This window comes from Rhodnius prolixus, unplaced genomic scaffold (assembly GCF_049639745.1).
Source record: "Rhodnius prolixus isolate KJV_2025 unplaced genomic scaffold, Rpr scaffold_2, whole genome shotgun sequence".
Taxonomy (NCBI): domain Eukaryota; kingdom Metazoa; phylum Arthropoda; class Insecta; order Hemiptera; family Reduviidae; genus Rhodnius; species Rhodnius prolixus.
This window is the reverse complement of record NW_027411592.1, coordinates 14,500,380-14,520,262: the sequence shown is the minus strand read 5'-3', so window position 1 is coordinate 14,520,262 and position 19,883 is coordinate 14,500,380. Positions and strand designations below refer to the sequence as shown.

Here is a 19,883-nt window from a genome sequence, read left to right as displayed (position 1 = left end):
TTTGGGTGGATACAAATACATGTATTTGGAATTATTATAAATAATGAATACTTTCAAAAAATAAATTCTGTTCATTTTCAGTTCAAGAAAAAAAAATCATAAAAGTAGCACGAAATGCGTCATTGAAGATTTATTGACGTTTCTCCTGGCGCTACAATGAATTCTTAGGGCAATTTGTACAGTGTTCTTTGATAATGAAGATCCCTTATGTTCGAAATATTAGAGGAATTGTAGTGAACTAATTCTTAGTAGAACATTTCACTATAAAAAAAAGAAAAAAAAAAAACTCAATTCACTTTATATTTTATTATTTAAGAGACATTAAAACATAATTTTTCTTTATTATTTTTATTATCAATAATCTATATCACAGAGAAAGGTTTATGATTACATTCTAAGCCTACTTAATTATAGAATATTTATACAGTATTATTGCAACAAAATATCTAAATTTTATTATAATATATCCGTAAAATAAAGTAAAAGAGAACCTGTATGTTTATGTAAAATTAACACCCTTAACTTGCCGAAATGATATCATAAACAAACTTAAAGTGTAAATAATAATTAAAAAAAATTCTTCTAATCTCCATTCGGTTGTCCAAAAACGGGGCGTCGAGAACAACATCGAAGTGACAAAATATCGCTGGGTCTTTCCTTGTCTGGTAATTGAGTGTCCTAAGGGAGCAAAATGCAAGCGGTAAATAATGCAATGTGCTGTGGAATGCTGATTTCAGGTAATAAATGTACCTGATTATAGGTCGCTTCCTTATTGAAGTTCTAATTGCCTACCTTTTTGGGTATTCTTAAAGTTGAATATTCATGTAACTTTCGGCAAAAAGAAAAATGTAAAATACACTGTAGAAAAACATTAAGCACTGGTTGCTCAATTATAAAAATTTTTGCGTAATATTTAATCTTCACTAAAACTATATAAGGGAAGAAACAGTAAATGGCAACAATCGCGGAAAAAAGAAGAAAAATCTTTTAGAACTTAAACGATATTCTTCAAACTACGAACTTTACTTATTTATTTTTTATCCTTGTTCGTTATTTAAGTGATTATGTAACGAAGAATTATTCCAAAGCTCCAAAGGTCTGCGTTTTAATGGATTTTCCTTATTTTTTTTAATTGTTTATCACTATTTACTTATAATTGGAATCCAAAATAAACGCGACTTTCTACATCTTTCTTAACAAAAACAACCACTCAGTGGAAAAACAAACTGGTATACAAAATATAATATTAAGTGAACAAAACTTTATATAATATATGTAAGTATAAAGTGTACAAAACTGGTACACTCTGACTGATTTCGTTTTAATTAATCAAAAATCTATTTCCCTTGATCTTTCTCCAAATGAATCACTTCCCTGAATTACTTCACAATTTCATCAAGAAAAAAAAAATAACAAACAATGGACCTTTCCTCAGAGGTTAAGCTACTAACAGCCACATTCACCTCCATCTTTTCCTAACAGCGTTCCAGCATCAATCAACAAATATTTGTCTCTTCTCTTTTTTAATAAATCATCAGCAAAAAAAATTATCTTTATTGCTTGAGCCACTTGTCTTCACCACATAAAATTAAGCATCCAATGCACCAAACCAAAGGGTGTAAATGGCAATTCCGCAGGTGGACACTTATTGCTTTATAGTATTGCTTCTACTGCTCTCATTGTAACGCTTAATGCATTACTTAGACGTTGTGTGGCTCATAGTTTATCTCAGCGCGGAGAGCCTAAAAATAATAATAAAATGATGTCAATAACCTCAGTGTTGACGCGTCTTAAATTAAAAATAAAATAATAATAATAAGTTATGACGAAAATATTGGTTATACAACGAGAATGTGTGAATGCGCATTAAAGGAAAATTAAATTTAGTTCTCAGAAAAAATATAAAAATCTTTAGTAAAATCCTCAGGCATTAAATTGAAGAACAAGCATTTTTTTCATGCAGGCGAGTCTTTTGGAAATCTTTAATGTATCCCTCAATTAAGTCATCTAATTCTTTCTTGAATTGCATCTTCGAATAAACCTACATAACAACTAGCTTTCATACCAGTTTTAGTACTTTCATTTTTACTAAACCTAAACGATTTCTCACCCAAAATATTCCAATGTATTCTGCTAAATGACACTAATGGAACCGCGAAACAAAGGTATTTTCCCAAAAAACCTTTGGCCATCAACGATGAAAAACTCAAGTAAATTTTCTTTTCAAAGTCTATCAATATTCTAAAATTTAAGTGAATAATTTTTTTTTTTTTTTTTTTTTTTTTTTTTTTTTTTTTTTTTTAAGCGCATCAACAGCTGAGGTTATTAGCGCCGGAGCTTTTTCCAGTGCACTGCCGGCCTCCGGACAGTGTTCTCTCGTTACAGACAACACTGTCCATCACCGGACAGTGAGCTGTAAGAAGCTCCTAGGAAGAGAAAATCTAAGGGTCAGCTGCTGGATTCGAACCCGGGACCTCCGCGTGGGAGTCCAGAATGCTAACCTCATAGCTAATCCCCTCCCTGTGAATAATTATTATTATCATTACTATTTTTAGATAGCCTTACAGCTAACTATTATATCAAAATAAGTTATTTCTAAATATCCAAGAAAGCACTATAAAACGTACACAATAGCTCTCAAAGGGAAGGGATTAGCTAAATTTGTTTTAAGGGTGCACTATCGTTTAGGCGTTATCGGAATTCATTATTTCAAACTATCTGAGAAAGCACTATAAAATTTAAACTTTTAGAGTTCTTTCCAACAACAAAAATTTAAGAGCTATAATATCATTTTGGCATTAATATCAAATTAAATTGCTAGGGAAAAACTTTTGTAAGAATAATAATTTCCAAATAATTAATGAAATAATTAGATGAATTTTCCCAATTCTTAATTGAAATATGGCAATACAATGTTTTATTTATTACAATTTGACATCTTTTTTTTTTCTTTTTTTGCTTGTTTTATACTGCCGCATTTTGAACGCGATTACGTTCAGAATTCATGCAGTCAGTGTGTTTGAATCCAATCTTTAGTTAGTTGGCTTAAATTCAGTGCAAATCCATTCAGTATCTCTCTTCGCACAGCGGTTACCCTTCAAAAGAAATGCCAATTAAAATGTAAGAGTATCTTTCATTTTCCACATATTTATAATCGAAAAAATCTGGAGAGTTTGCCACCATCAAATCTTCATTCAAAATTTGAGGAGAAATACTAATGCATCAATCTTATGGTAATGTACGAAATGTTTCTATTTAAACATGTCAAGTTCACAGATTCTTACTGCAAACAATTAGGTATTCAAGAAAAAAAATAAGTTGTGAATGGAGACAGAAAAAAATTCCATTTGCAAAAAAAAAACGCATTAATTAAAAAAAAAATCGAGAGCGGTAAGTTTATGTTAGTCATCTTGTAAATAGGCCTAAGACCAATTTGTGCTATTTATAATTAGTGCAACACCAAATCTGCCTCTATAATTTGAATTATAATTGGAAGTACTTACTTAATCTTGGTATTTTTTTTGCCATCATTATCACAGCAATCAAGCAGCTAACCTTAGTTAATCTGTTAGCTGAAATAGTCTCCGTCACCCACGAATTCTTTTATTTGTTTAAGAAAGATACTGTGCACTTTACCACAATTTGAAACAGTTGCTTGCTTCAAATATGATTCCATAGGTAGATAAAGGTACTGATATGCATCAGTTCCCAACTGATACTATAACAAAAAAGATAATTACTCATTACAAACCGCAAGGTAGGTGGAGTAGTATCTTCATTAGGATATATCGATATTTAATTTATTTGTACTGGAGCACTGCAAGCTTAGTAAAGCATTTTCACAGATATATTCGTACACATAGCAAGTGTTGCGCTTGATAAAAACGTAAGTGAAAATCAAATTGTCTAAACCAATCTCAATGAGGAATAAAAACGTGAAACCTGCTAGAAATAAATATCATCAATATTACCCAGCATGCAGACAAAATTCTTCGTATACTTTAACAGAAAAGAGAAGCATAAAGAGGGAGAAGTTTCTAAGCTTTTAGGTTGTTTACAAGCTGAGAGCGGATAACTTTCTCACATTTAAACGTACTGACTGATTCAAAAAGAAGTGAATAAAAAATGGTTGTAAAGTGTATGTTACGATAAATGCTGTGACAATTTTGGTACATGTTCCCAAAATCTATCAAAGGAGACCAAAGTCATAAAGTGTTTAGAGCAGTACCAAAATTGGAACAAACCTTATCCAACTCATGAACATATAAGCAGTTTATGTGTTATTGGATCCAAGAATAAAAAATATCTAATTCTTTCTTACCAGGGGATATGAGATAAATTTTTTGGCCATCTAGAACATTCCTTTACCGTTTTTAAGTTGAAGGTACTAGAACCGACCAACACGTACTTCTATCACAAAACATACCTAAACAATTGAAAAATAAAGGACTAAAAAGCAAACTTCAAATTAGCGATTTCAACTAAACGGCTTATCCATACCACACATCTTTGCTTCCTCATAGCTTTAAAGAAAAATGTTAATTAAAATTAAAAACTTAATGAAGATTTGTCAAGATTCATTTTCTTGCGAATATTTTAAGCAATTAATGTAAGTATCAGCTGATTTAGGAAACTTCACATTTTTTAAATAAAGATTTATCTAGCACTTCCTGTCAATGGGATGTACAACGTATGGGGTTCAGCCACCAGACAACAATCATTGGCAACACCTCCGAAAAACAACTTTATCTGTAATGGAATTGTGACGACCAATGATTTAAATTAAAATTCTTCTGAAATCGATTTTTCTCATTTCAAAATTTCGCAATTCAGCATCACTTTCATCATTTTCAGAAAATTCTAACCCATTTTGAAAAATATTGCGCATTTACCAACGTCTTAACCTCCATTTCAATTAAAATTATGTAGCTACAACAAAACTGTTCACAAACATCTAATTATTTTTTTAAAAATACTTGCCTCTTGAAATGCTCGAAAAACAGCACTAAATGCAGGCTGCTTTTCAGTATGGAATGTGCTCCTTGAACCGTGCAGAACCTTTACGCCTTGGGCATGGGCAGCTTTACATACACTCGAGTACATACAGTGATCCGAGCGATAATTGTAACTACAATCGTATATGTAAAGGCATTCTGGAAATAACATCTATTTTATTTTAAAAAAGTTTTAGGCAAAAACCAGAAAGTTGATAAAAAGAAACCTAGTTTAGCAAAAGATAAATTTATTATTATGAATTTTATATTTGATTTATATAAAATCAGTTAAAATTAAAGATAAAAACTGCTACGACTGATAAAATCTATGATATTGGATCCTATCTCATTTATTCCTTTATTTTAAGATTGCACTCACCTGGATGATAATGAAATATAATATTGATGATATCTTGATCACCCCAAGTCATTTTTAGTTTATATTCTTTCAGAATTGGAACTAAATACTTTTCCCATCCGAAGTCACGCATACGGGTAAGATTCATAAGCATTACTCCAGAATTTACACCTGAAATGAAATAAAGTATTATCAAAAATTTTATAATTAGAATATGTAAATAAAAAAGTTTGCTTTGTGAAAAAATGTTTATGAAAGTACACATATGGTTTTATTATTTGGCCATTTTCAGTTTCTCGTTCCTTTCCGTCAACAAAATTAATGTAAAGCAGTTTACAAACACTTCTTGTGTTTCACTGCTTATTACTTGTAATTGTGTAATATTTAATTTAAAAAATATCAAAAAGGCGGTGTTCAATCAGAACTAAATAATTTTAAAGTAAATTATCAAATTCGAGTCTCAATGTAAGCACTAATTGCGACAATCACTGTTCTAACAACATCTTTCTTTTCAGAACGAATTTAAGCGTCTTAAATAAATTTTTATACCCAAGTACTTTCTGATTAATCTACTATTTATAAAAAAATTTCATTGCTCAGCAACGATGGTTTATAGCAGGATATATATTTGAGTGGAACTAATTTACTTTTTCGAGAATTACTTTACTCATTTACCACACTTTATATTTGGAAACGTTCCTACTTTTTAAAGTTTAAAAAACAGTCTAAAAATATATTTTTTACTTATTTAAACAGACCTAATTTTCCATAATACGGATGCCTGGCAAACCGATTGTACCAACCAATATTAGGATCTTCATGTTCTGGAGCTAGTGCGGCTAACTGAGTGGAATTCATTAAATCAAAATGACGCCATACATTTTCTGGTGGTGAAAGAAATAATACATCTGTGTCGACGTATAGTACGGAATCCACATCTACTAATACACTCTAAAACATAATTGATATTAGAACAACTTTAATATAATTTCTTACTTGGGAAAAATATTCTTGTAATCAATCTAATGAAGAAATTGCTTACCGGCAGAAATAACCTTTGTGAAGCACAAGGTTTAAACAATTTTTTCCATTCTTCTTCGCCACTCTTAGGAAATGATACTGGACGCGTTTCAAATGTAAAACTGCCATTTAATATATTCTTCCATTCAGTTAACTAAAGATAAATAATTCAATTATTATAGAATATAAATAAAATAAAAAGTAAAATTATTTATCTTGTCCGAGGGAGCAGAAATTGATTCGTTTACTAAAGGGGTACTCAAAAAGATAAAAACGATATAAATAAGTCAAAATGCTCAAGGTCCTTAACAAGATTTAAAAGGAGGGAAAAATAGATTAAACAGGGATCGAAATGCTGCAATCTGATCAAAATCTGATCTTGTCTTAGGCTTTTTATAGTGTACATACTGAGATGGTTAATACAAATGATGTGAATGGATCCTAACCTACTTTTCGCCTTACACTTAATAAGTTTGAGGGTAAGCGTAGGAGGTGGTGAAGTCACAGATGGATGAACGAAGTCGAGAAGCATGTAGGAAAGTGGACTGGCTGGAAAATGAGCTCATCTGGGAATGAGGGCAATAGGGAAAACTAGGAGAGCAGAATTGATGAAGAAGGAGAGAACAGAAAGCGTCCCCCAAGAATTCTCCCAAATTCCTCAAATATCAGCTATGTTGTTATGTAGGCAAAAGAGGTTTATTGCAGATAAAATCTTTCCGGCATCAGGATTTGAATAGATCATTAACAGCTCTTGCCTCAGTATAAAACGTAAATAATTAAAATAATTTAATATAGTTTTTGTATATATATCATTTACGGGATAAAAATTAAAGCAATTTAATTTCCAGGATTGAATAAACAAAAATGATTATAAATTCACTACCATTATCTTCTGGCATCCACTCAGAGAAGTATTTTCTGACACTAGCTAGCATAAATGATTTGTAAGATAAGAATTATCATTATTATTAATAAGCTCTTATAGAGCTTTATTATAGATTTAAAACTGCGTACGGTGGTCTTTACAATCTGGCAAAAACGTTCGTTTGGAGAGGTAATTAGTAACATTTTTAAAAAATTATAATTAATCTAATCTTTTCAGGGCTAAGATGAGTGACTTACAATGCATCGAAGCTGCCGACAGATCGATCCCTTTGCCCCAGATACCTTTTCTAAAATCTCGCATAACTATAAGAGGGCTTATTGAAAAAAGACATACACACACTTTAGTAGAGAAGCTTGATGGGGATGAGTCACAAGAACTTGGAAAAACTCAACAAATCTGTTTTTTCACAACAAAAGTTGAGTTAATGGTAATCACTTCTCTAGTCACAGGCATCGCTTTATGCACAATATTTTAATTGAAGTGGAAGGTTGGGTTGAAATGAGGCCATAGTGATGAAATTCTGTTTCACTTCTCTTGGGAATGAGGCAATGAGATGGCAAACACTTCCAGAAGTATGGCGCCTACAATCAGGAACCTCAAAGGGATTGAAGTTCTCGATCGTCTTGGCTAAAGTTGATGCGCGATGTTTGACAGTATGTATATGTACCATGGACTATTTGTGTATAAATGAATAAATAAATCTTTCCTGTGGAGCGAAATGAATATTGGAAGATAAATGCATTTGGGCATTTCAGTATAATACAAAATAACCTCTAATTGTTCTGACAATCCCAACACTCACAACGCATATTGGACTCAGCAAAGATACCCGAGATAATTTGGTATGTTTGACACTTCATTTATGACGTTGAGCAACAACACTCAAACAATAACCACAACTTTCGATTTGCAGAGAGGTTGATGGAATCACTCAACTAAGGATTATCTCAGAATAGAATCACGCACTACTAACGCCACCAATCAGTTTACACTTTACAGATGCTTGAGTTCCAGAAACTCTGTGAGCAAGTTAGTTGCACAGATCTCACTACTAGCAAGTGATCAAAATATTTACTAAATGTGGAGAAACAAAAGTCTTCACAAACTAAAAAAAAAAGGTTTTCTACAATGTCTAAAAGCACTTAGCTTTGGAACCTCTCGAAATAAAGAAAAGTTTCCTGACTGTCCTTTTATAAAGTATCCATCTGACAACTGGTGGTATGGTTTAAAGCAAAACGTTCTATGGTTGAAATAGATTGTTCCAAGGATTGTTAAAGATGATTTAAGAGAAGGTGTTTTTCAGCTCTTTAAAATCAAAAGAAGAGCTATAGAGTAACCCGTAACATTAAGAAACAATACTGAAACTTTTTAGTCATTGGCATAAAACACCTTCAAGTAGATACAAAAAATTCAAATTGATGAGTTAAGATTGTAACTTGGAAACTATTTCTTTTTACTTGTTATCTAAGAATACTAGTAACTACTCAAATGTTCGACTAATAAACATCTTCCAAAATGTAGTTACAAATAAATACCTTCTCTATAAAATCCTGTACCAGTTTCTCCTCAGCTAGAATAATTAAACGTAACTTAGAATCTTGAGAAAGTGATAATGCAGACTTGATCATCACTAAAGTTTCCTGGACTCTATCTCCACAGACCACAACGGATAAAACAATCTCATGTTTAGGTTTATTGCTGCAACGAGTTTTAGTTACATTACGAGTTGAATGCATACATTTTTCAAAATTAAACCTATACTCTGCCAGTAATGTACACTGACTTGATGTTACAAGTGAATAATACTTTAAGAGATACTACATAATAGCATATATTTCAAAATGGTTGCATTAATAAATTAAGCAACATTAAAAACTGACAAAGTAAATAACGAAATCTCGCTAGATTAAACAGCCAACCTACCTGTCTCCATACATATCAACAACCGTATTCTTGACAGATTTGTCCACAAAATACACTCTGTTGACTTTACCTTCTTTAATGGTCATGTTTAGTACTACGCTCAGGTAACCATTTCCACTTCTTATGATTACTATATAAGTAATAATCACTAATAATGCAAACACAGATACACGATAAATAAGTTTCATAACGAACCTCACACATCTGTTGGTGTGAAGGTTTCTTTTTTAGCTAAATAGGTTATAAATAATAAAAAATATATTATTTATTTCTTTTTTATTTCATCATCGAATTAAATAGAAAAATAATTTTGTATTACGTTTCACATCTCAATTGTAAAAATGGGCATTCCTTTATAAACAATCAAAGCTTTTTATGCAACCCTCCCTTCTAACCAATAGTAGCTTATCCGAGTACAATGGTAGCTTATTAAAAACTAGAATTGTAACTCAGAAGTTGAGCATCTGTTAGAATTTACTAATTATATCAACGGGGCTTACATTACAAAGTTTCTTTTTATAATGAAGGGATTAGCTATGAGGTTAGCATACTGTACTCCCACGCGGAAGTCCCGGGTTCGAATCCAGTAGCAGACCCTTAGATTTTCACTTCCTAGGAGCTTCTTACAGCTCACTGTCCGGTGATGGACAGTGTTGTCTGTAACGAGAGAACACTGTCCGGAGGCCGGCAGTGCACTGGAAAAAGCTCCGGGCGCTAATGACCTCAGCTGTTGATGCGCCAAAAAAAAAAAAAATATTAATTTATAATGATAAAGGAGAGAGATCTCCTTTATATTAGTTATATTAGCTGAAATAGTCTTACTTACAGTCTCATTTGAAAATTCATTAAACTTTGCTAATAAAGATTTAATATTTTTAAAAAAAATGATATTCCACCTGGTAAACAAATCTTTTTTTTTTGTGATAAGATAATATCTATATTTCAACAACATTATTAGAACTTTATTGAAAACTGTTGTGACAATTGGACTTTTAGCCCGCCTAAAAAATAAATGTTATAATTTTATTTTACCTCACAAAACATCAACAAATTATAAGATTATGGTAATTATAGATACTTTCATTCTTATATATTTAAGATTTAATATAGCTGATTGTTCCCTACATCTACTTCACAGTATTTGTTTGTCAGATTTACAGATACATTATTTTTTATTATTAGGGATGGAATCATTTGTTTTGTACAGATTGGTCAAGGAATACAAAATCCCTCGTGGCATACTCGGCCTGGGATAAACTATACGTAGGTTAACTTTGAGGAGGAATTAATTTGTTATCTTTGATTTTATCCGTCGTAGGATGCATGCTTATTATTATCTTTAACCAGTTTTGGACTTGCATCCACCATCAGAGGTAGCTTGGTGTTGAGATTTCTACTTACGATACCTTCTCGCACTTTAGTCAGCAAGTGAAATGGATCAAAATTCGAAACCGGTCAGGGATACAATAAACATGCCTGCTAAGATGGATAAAATAAAAAATATTATCGAGCACTTTAGACCTAACAACATTAATTTGTTTCTCTGATTGATTTACCGGGGTTTGAAATTATCTTCCGGCGCTAAGAATCCGGTTTTTAGAAGCCCCTTACAGATCGCTGTCTGGTGATGGAAAGGGTTGTCTGTAACGAGAGAACACTGTCCGGAGGCAGGGATTGCAATGAAAAAGCTCCGAACGCCAGTAATTTCAGTTTTCGACTCGCCTTAAATTAAGCAAAACTAGGTATAATGATGATATATTCAAAATTTAGGGTTGTTAATAATTATTGAATAGTCAATTTGAAACCAATTCAAAAATTGTACATACCTACATACGTAAGTACATAATAGTTTCAGGTTAAAAAAATAATCTGATCTTAGTTTCTTATAAATAAGAGAAGACCACATTTTTGAATTGAAAATTTTATAAAGTTGATCTTTCCCTCGTCAGATGAATGAACGATGTCCCTCAATCAATTAGGGTTTTTTTACATCAATTTTTTCTAAATATTTTGTTGTGTTGCTTATGTTTTTTATATAAGTTAAGCTTTATCTTTGTATTAAAGTAAGATTTAATACTATAGTTCTGATTTGAATTTCTGTTTCATACTGATTGTTACAGTAATTTGTATGCTTTATGAATGTTTTGAACGGCCCTGGTATCACTGAACGACCAAAAGTTAACGTCATTCGGTCTTTCTCATTTTATGGCCTCTGACTGTCGAAGCATTGGTTCATATGGATTGTACTAAATATTGTTCACAAGTTTATATTTCTTTTAGAGGAACTAGATATTATGATAAAATGTTTACAATGAATGTTTAGTAACCAGTTATTTAGTATTTGTCAAGCAATTTGTTTCTTTTGTGTGTCTTAGATAGGATAAAGCTATGATATGACAGTGTTTGGTTTTTGGGAGTTCTTCGCCCGGCGATGTCCTTTTTTTAATGTACATAGTATTAGAGAATGTGTAGCGCGAAAAATGAAGGTTATCGTTATTTTAGAGAGTATTGATTTATTTAATGACAAAGCAAGAAATGAGTCTTTGAGCTCGATTTAATATGTTGCCTAATGATAGTGAAGTTATTGCCACATAACAATCAGTGCTTTAAAAATGTAATTGTTTTGATTATAATGTTGGTTTAAAAATTAATTGCAAATTATTCACGTACTGGGAATATCAGTAAGGGTTTAAAGAAAAATTGTAAAGGTTAAGATTAGTAGTTGGATCAATTTACATAAGTTGGCTGGATGATTTTTGGGTGTTAGAGCTATTCATATATAATTGAATGTAACTTGAAATAACGTATAGTTTGGATTAAGTTAGAGAAGTGTATTGAAAAATATTGGAATTCAATTAAACATAGTTTTGCCCATTGCACCATTATTTATGTTGTGAGAAATTAAGAATTTTGTGAAATTTGCAGCAATTAATTTGTTGAAAGGGGAAGAGAATGATACTATCAAAATAACGAATGTATTTTTATTGAAAAGTTCAGTTCTCTTTACTATTAGATTTGTCAATTATAAGCTTTAAAAATGTAAATGTTCATTTTACTGAACAAATTTAACACAAATGTTATATTAAATACATATTTGCTGCAGATATACTATATGAGGTAGTCAACCGAAGACGAAAAAAGTACTAGTTGTTAAGTGAGTAAACAAGGAGTACTCACAAAAAATTTAAGTTGGCGAGAAAAGTATTAGAAGCTAGTCCCAATTGTGTGTGCATTTCTTCAGCACACAAAGATGTAATTCGTCAATGCATAACTTTTGTAATAGCAGTTATTCATAATGCATCGCATTTTTTACCGTTATTAACTTACGGTTTTCTCATATTACAATATGTAAGGTTCTAAAATACACATTTTCTTTAAACTGCAAATTTCAGAATCCTCTGACAGAAGTGAATTTTTGTGGTCAAATAATACAATTAAATGTACATTTTCTCGGAGCAATGAGTATGTATGCGTTGTTTAAAAAAATCGAAGCCATTATCGAAAAAATCTGAAAAAAGTAATAAATACCTTCTATAAAAGGTCAATCAGAGTGAGTAATTCAAATCACTGAGTCACCCCGAAGTTATTCTCAAAAAAAAAAAAAAGGAATGAAAGTTGATTTTTGGATCTCCCATAATATTTTATTATGTACTGTGTAAATTGAGTGTAATTAATTGTTGGAGAACTAACTGGTGGGCATCATCCAACCTCATTTTATTTCTGCAATTGAGATTGTATAATTCCTTCCAGCAAAATTTGAAGAAACAATGTTTAAAAAAAAAAACTTTATCAGTGACAGTTGTAGTAATTGAAAATCTGTCTGCTTATTAAATGATTTGCTTCTATTGCACAGAGTTTACCTGTCTTCATAAAGACCTATAAAATTGAAGAAGGAAATTTTAACACAGAACAATAATACAATATAAAATATTGAGAGTCTTAAGTTGTTAGATTTTCAAGTACCTCATCATTAGTATTTAGATAACACGCTAATTACACAGAAATGTACAATCCGAGTATTCGTAAATTAGAATACGTTAACATCCACCCGTATTTGATGTTCAGTACTGATTTTGTACATTAACTTATACAAAATGACAGTCATATTGTCAACCTAAGCAAATCTATTGCCCCAGATTATCAATGATTGTGTCACACTATCATAGAATGTGGGTTTGCGATGAGCAAATATTGCTCTTACGAAGCTGCTAACGAATTAACTGCCTCTGCAAGCATTTGCTCATGGTAAAAGATGCGGGGGATTCAGTACAAATGTGTACCCACAGGGACACGAACAAGTAGTACCATCCAACTCTCTGTTGTGGTAAAGATTGATGTTCGGGGAGGCCAAATTCCAACTTTTCTGCCACCTTGAGAAGAGGTAATGACTACGATGTTTGTTTCTCTATTACTAAGAAGGTATCAATGATAGTTATAATATCTATGTAAGGCAGTTTCTACTGAAATTATTGTCAGAATAAACGCGATAAGTTTACAAAACGTGTGTTCAGACCAAAGAAAAGACTAGCGTCCTTTCTAGTATAGTTAAAAAACCCAACCAACGTTCCTTTCGTACACATTAGAAGGTGAAGTAGAAGGTACGTTTGTTTATGAGCACCGCTGGTTGTTTGTTCACTAAATTTGAAAAAATATTGGTAGCAGAAATGACAAAAAAGATGCTAGTATCTTGGGAACAATTTCGGATAACCAGAAAAACTGGTGCATTAAGTACAACAGCCCACTTGTTACTAAGTATTAAATAATTGCTAAACGTCTGTGAAAAAAATTAAATTGTGTAAGTCTGCAAACGAACAATTGATTCATTTAGAGAAACGTACCGCAACTGTCCAAGACGGTTACCTTTCTGCTGTTGATTTTTTTTTTCAACTTATTTCTTGCATTACTTGTTGAAAAAAATTTGTGCTGCTCTTCAGGGATTTGGTTCTCTAGATTCTCTAGATTTAAAACATTTATCTATCTTCAATAAATTACTAATTTTGCTATTAATTTTTTAGGTGAACTCAAAAATTGCTTAATTTAAACAGTTAATCATCCAGTAACTTATGCTAACTTCATTACTAATGATATCTGATTAATTTTATTTATCCAATAATGAAAACTTTATGATTAAATCCAAATAAGCTTTTGTCAGAATATGAGGAAATTGCATTCTGCAATCAGCATGATACAATAAATAACACAATATACAAGAAATTACTGAAATCTGAACTAGCTCAGGGTGGTGTATCACAAGATCATCTTCCAGCAAAATACATAGCCTTATACAACTTTTGATTACATCTTCAAATGCACTTTACTTAAAGCTTTCCATGAATATTAATTTGTAATTCATTAAAGGCTAAAAATTTATGAACTGTAACTGTGAAACTTTAGTTTTACTATTTTTGACGTAGTTAATTTAGTAAATTACTATTTATTATTTTATTCTAAACTCATTATAAATCCATTGTTCAATTAAATAAACTTAATATATTAAAAAAAAAGGTTTGAAGCGTCTAAAATTTTGCATTAAATATGTGTTTGGACTAGAAGACTATAAAAACACCAACAAATTTAAAATAAATTTTTTAGATCAAAGTTGGAAATTTTTCATGCAGTTTTTGAAGATCAACCCTTATACAACAGTTTTGTTAAATTATACACGTAAATAAAAATAATGACACATAATAACTGAAACTGTGCAGATATCTTCTTAACAAAAACTTACCATTTAAAAAGTTAAGTAAAAGAGTTTAGTTAAACGATCAAAACTACACACAGCTTGTTATTTAACATTTCATTATACTTAAGCTCCTGATTTCATCCAAGCTTCTTACTAGACTAACTTTTTGTTTTTTTTCCTACCAATGTTTGATTATTTTTCAGAAAAAAACATAAAAAATAAAAATAAACAAGCAGCATAATTTGGAATAGAGTTAAAATAAAGCTTCTATTTATTACTTCTTATGGAAACAGCTTTTATTAATATTAAAAAAAATAATAATAAGTTAATAGAGGCCCCAGCATCAAGGGTCTGTGACATCTAAACAAAAAATTAAGAAATTGCAATGCAGTAAATTGATATTAATTATTATGTCCAAAACTACAATGGATTTTATATTTTTATTATCTTCTTTAAGAATTCAAGAAAAAATATTTCAACGGCAAATGTTAAAGTAATAAAACAAATTTGTAAAGTAATAAAAATAATTTCGAACCCAATTATTTTGTGTATATGTTTTTTAAATGTTTTATTGATAGGTATAAATATATTTCTAACATTTTAAAATCAAGTAGGGTTCAAACAAGATTTATTGTGATACAGAGAATAAAAAGTAGGAAGGAAAGTACTCGGGTAATCGTTTACTCAAGCACACAGATACTTCCCAAACTACCTCTTTTAATTGGGTACCTCATCAACTTGAAGTGGTTTAAAAGAAACTAAACTGCGATTACAGTACTTTCTCTTAAGAGCGGTAAGATTTAAGTGTGGTTTTAATTTTAAATCTAACTTAAGATCATTTGTCAGAATGAATAACAAAATTTACAAGTAGATATTTATGTAGACAGTAATATTACTAACAAATACCAAACAAGTAATAATATATTATACTTATTATTAATTTAGTAATTTGTTATATTAAGTAAAACTTAAAATTTTAAACCCACGGTAGCCGAGCGGTTATTTAGCTTCTGCTAAGATGTATTGAGGTACTGGGTTTGATTCCCCTGGGTATAGGCCTTTGATTTTATTAAATGGTTAATGTAAGAACTTAATAATAAAGTATGATTGCTAGTCTCCTCCGACTACGGCAGTAGTAGTTGGTAGTTTGACGTAAAACCTGTCTTAAAAATAGGCATTTCAAATTTTATGTTGAATGCGTTCAAGTGTGTTGTCTTTCAAGGAGACACCAGTTGATGTCACCTATTAGCGCGTTTACTTGATACAGGACTTATGGCACTACAGAAGTAAATTAAAATCAAAAAAGTATTCATAATGAGTGTCTGACAAGACTGTTTTGCGCTAATTTTAAATTTATTTGGTCCTTTAAAATTCATCTTGTAAAAATGCCGTCTCATGTTTTAACTTATTAAGAAATAAAAAATAACCACCACAATACCCTTTATTGAGATAATCTACTTCTAAGTGCAAAATAATGTTCATAAAGTAATTAATCACTAGAATACCTATCCTTTTGCTAAGAAATTAAAGAATAATTAAAAATAAATATGGGCGGACCATTTTTGTATCTCAGAGTATTTTTAATGATTAATTCTCTTTTGACTGACATAAGAAATTATTCATTGCACCGAACTATTACAATATTTAAATAAATTATGGGCCTTATAATTCTAGTAATAAAATGTATAATTTCCATATATATATATATATTTTTAAATAAATATATCACATTCGATATACGAGTCTTTCGCAACAAGTCTATTAGCAAGAAACTAAGAAACTCATTTCGGAAATGCCTAGCATTTTTTAAAAAACTGGTTCGCACGTTTTATAGTACTATTTTAAATGTCGATTCTTCATTTAAAAAATCGAGTTAAAATGCTATTTCAGTGAAACTAATAAATTTATCATGGGTGGTGAAAAAAAAGTTTATTGCAGTTTATAGAAATTGGTATTTCATTGAATGTTCGAATTTTCTAAAGGGTATTTCCACTTTGACAGTTTAAATCGTAAACCATGCCAGCTGATTTCTTTAGAAAAATTATGTAAAAAAAATGATGTTTTAAAATGAAAAAGAAAACTTCAAAAACTTATACCCCACCATAGGCATGTAAGTTTGGTTACCGACCAAAGAGGTTGTCCTGTATTTTATGAAACAATAACTTTGCGTCCGTTTGTAAAAATATAAATAAAACTACTCATATTGAAAGCTACAATTGTCTTAAAGATACTCGATTTAAGGAGGGCCTTAGAAAGTTGGCTCTTGTTTTAAACTTTCCTCGATCTCTTTCATGACGCATTTTTTTAAAAGATAAGTCGTTTAAATTTTGGTATTGAAATACCAATATGAGTAGCTAAATAATCGCTAAAAATGAAAATAAACGAATTTTTAGTTTCATCTTATAAAAAGGTATAATTTTTGCATGAAACTTTTTCTTTAAAAATTCTTATTAACTGATTTAAACGGTGGAGGATTTAGCATTTGTTTCAGAGCCATTTATTTTATTATGAAGTTTTATTGCTTCTTTAATGTTAGTGAAAGCTACAATTTTCCTCTATTTAAATATATTTCTTCGAATTTCTGAACCATCCGTTCACCACCCTTTTCAGACTCATTTTAAATATGGGGACATATTACATCCCTGCTTTAGCCCCTTAGAGGCTTCAAAGAGGGCAGATAATTAAAGGTAATGTAAGAATTCAACTTTGATCATGAACTAAGGGATTTACTAAACAGAGAAATATTTTTGCATGTCCCATATCTTAAGTACAAAACGAATTGATTAATTTATTCAAGGAGCACATTGGATTTAATAATTTAAGTGTTAATTTATCTAGATATATGTAAATAGTTGTAAATTATATTAACATGACTGGATCTAATCAGCTGGCTTAGAAAATAGGTTGATTGTAGAATAATATTTATTTAATAAGATTAACAATATCATTCTACTGCCAAGCAATAGTAGTCACAATAATTGATTAGTCATTGTGTTGTCTGACTTACTAATATTTTATATTACGTAATATTTTTTTAGTGTAGGCGTTATTTAGAATTCATATGTTTAATTTCCAACTAGACCAAGAGCAGTGCTTTTTCCTTTGTTTGTCGACCTAATTTTTTTTGAATTTAGTTGATACTTGTGGCAGGGAATACAGTTCAAAGTATCCACTACGATTAAAAATTACAACAAAGGAAAGAGTTCCCGATTATGGAGGTAAATACACACTTAAGCAATACGAAAATAGAATCGGTGATGAAGAATGTATGTGGTGCAGAAGTGACTTCTTCTTCAACAAGAGATTAATTTAAGGAAGATAACATTAACATATAATTATTTTAACGAGTACAATTATAGATGAAACTATGAAGTTTGAAATGCGACTTTATCGAGTACACTTGTTTTTTTAGTTACATAGTCTTTATAACCGCTGAATGGTGCGTCCGAATAAACTGAATAATCAACCGAGAGCAGTAGCCAAAACTTAACTCTCCCAATTGTATAAAGTTGATAAGGGACTATAAGGTAGTAATATCTTCAACAGACAATCTACAACAGGCTTCCAAAGTAATTATACACTTCAATTATCTGCAGCCTTCTAGATAGGACTAGAGCTTCCTCCGTTTCTAGTGAAACTACAGTTAGGGGTGTAGGCCGCTATTACCTTGCGCTTTCCATGAGCGTTTTTTAGCCGTTCACAAAAGATGTTTCTCAAAAGTGAAAGCATGTTTTCCCAAAAGTTGGGTTTCCAAATAGTTGATCTGTGGAGAACCACCTTGCTCAAAGAGAGTTAAGTTTCTGTCAAAATGTCACTTATATTCTCGCCAACCTCTGAGATTAACTTTATTTTTTACTTCGGGCCTTCAAGTTTTATTATGATCTTGTGCAGCATGTTCTAACGAAAACTGCAAAATATATCTTATGCAATAGTATGTTTTCTGCCGTTAATTTTAAAATGAAAAAGAAAACTAAAAATCTTATACCCTACCATAGGTAAGTTTGGTTACCGACAAAAGTGGTTGTACTGTATTTTATGAAATAATAATTTTGCGTACACAATAACGCCGATATGTCACCTACATCCTCACCTGTAATTATCTCATCTCGCAATAGTACCGATTACTTGACACGGATCTTAACACTAAACAATCAGCACATACTACGTGGTGTTTACTCCCACGGGCGCTCTTTCTACTTGAAACAATTTATTTAATAGAACGTTTTATGAATTATGTAAGTTTAAGTGCCACTTTAATTAAAACGCAAGTCTCCTTTACGTTATTAAGATTAATATTCATGGAAACTTTTTTGCATTAAGAAATTTTTTTTTCCAAGTACTTAACTGTAATCACGGCTATTTAAACGTTCTGATCATTTAAAACAAGAATTTAAATTGATTTAAGTAAGAAATAAATTCCGATCAAACTCTCAATTAAATTATGATTTAAACTCAACGTACACAAAAAAAGGAGAATATTTAAATGGGTAGAAATGGGCCAGCCCCTAAAGGAACTTAGCACATTCAAAAAATGTACATGGAGTCTCCAGGGAGTTGTTGGTGGGCAATTTGAGTTTAGCAAATCCGAGATAAATAATACATGTAATGAAACAAATCTTACAAGGGAATAACTTTTCGGTAGCTTCAAATCGGATCATTAAATATTGTTCAAATAATTGTGGTAACTGAAAAAAGAATAAAAGTAAATAGTCATGATGATTCTCACAGTACGATCTACTCCAGTTTTTATGAATCATCTTTATACCAGTTAATTAATTAAGTTTAGTATTGCCTATTTTTTCAGGCCGGCTTTACCTCCAACTATCAACAGTTAATTAATTAGTCAATTAATAGGCGCCAAGGTAGCCGAGCGGTTAGAGGCGAGACCTGTAAAGCTAATATGTTTTGGTGGTACTGGGTTCGATTTCCGGTCTAGGCCTTGGATTTTATTTAAATTGTTAATATGACAAATTTGATATAAAGTATGTTTACCAATCGCCTCCGTCCAGTTGATTAATT

General features: G+C 30.9%; 1 protein-coding gene and 1 long non-coding RNA gene across 4 annotated transcripts; one reads left to right on the top strand and one right to left on the bottom strand.

Annotated features, from left to right (window-relative positions):
- Positions 1-286: 286 nt before the first annotated feature.
- On the bottom strand, positions 287-10,146 carry shams (glucoside xylosyltransferase 1 shams). Of its 3 annotated transcripts, none has more exons than XM_074118086.1 (8): positions 10,008-10,146; positions 8,794-8,956; positions 6,395-6,526; positions 6,111-6,303; positions 5,374-5,523; positions 4,981-5,153; positions 3,504-3,718; positions 287-1,742 (listed from the first exon to the last, which is right to left on the bottom strand). In XM_074118086.1, the coding sequence occupies exons 1-7, from the start codon at positions 10,025-10,027 to the stop codon at positions 3,569-3,571; spliced, it is 981 nt and encodes a 326-aa protein (XP_073974187.1). In that variant the 5' UTR covers positions 10,028-10,146; the 3' UTR covers positions 287-1,742; positions 3,504-3,568. The 3 variants fall into 3 exon arrangements, with proteins under 3 accessions (XP_073974187.1, XP_073974185.1, XP_073974186.1); XM_074118084.1 differs by lacking the exon at positions 10,008-10,146 and adding an exon at positions 9,182-9,427; XM_074118085.1 differs by lacking the exons at positions 287-1,742; positions 10,008-10,146 and adding exons at positions 1,754-3,095; positions 9,182-9,428.
- On the top strand, positions 10,121-15,391 carry LOC141449058 (uncharacterized). Its single transcript, XR_012455316.1, has 3 exons — positions 10,121-10,245; positions 11,302-13,562; positions 14,197-15,391. It is a non-coding gene; the product is annotated as an uncharacterized lncRNA (long non-coding RNA).
- Positions 15,392-19,883: the final 4,492 nt, after the last annotated feature.

Coding starts and splice junctions, on each gene's coding strand:
- shams (XM_074118085.1), bottom strand. CDS start 9,369: ATGAAACTTATTTATCGTGTATCTGTGTTTGCATTATTAGTGATTATT. Junction 8,957..9,181: donor GTTGATATGTATGGAGACAG/GTAGGTTGGCTG, acceptor AACTCGTTGCAG/CAATAAACCTAAACATGAGA. Junction 3,719..4,980: donor TTTTTCGAGCATTTCAAGAG/GCAAGTATTTTT, acceptor TTTTTGTTATAG/TATCAGTTGGGAACTGATGC.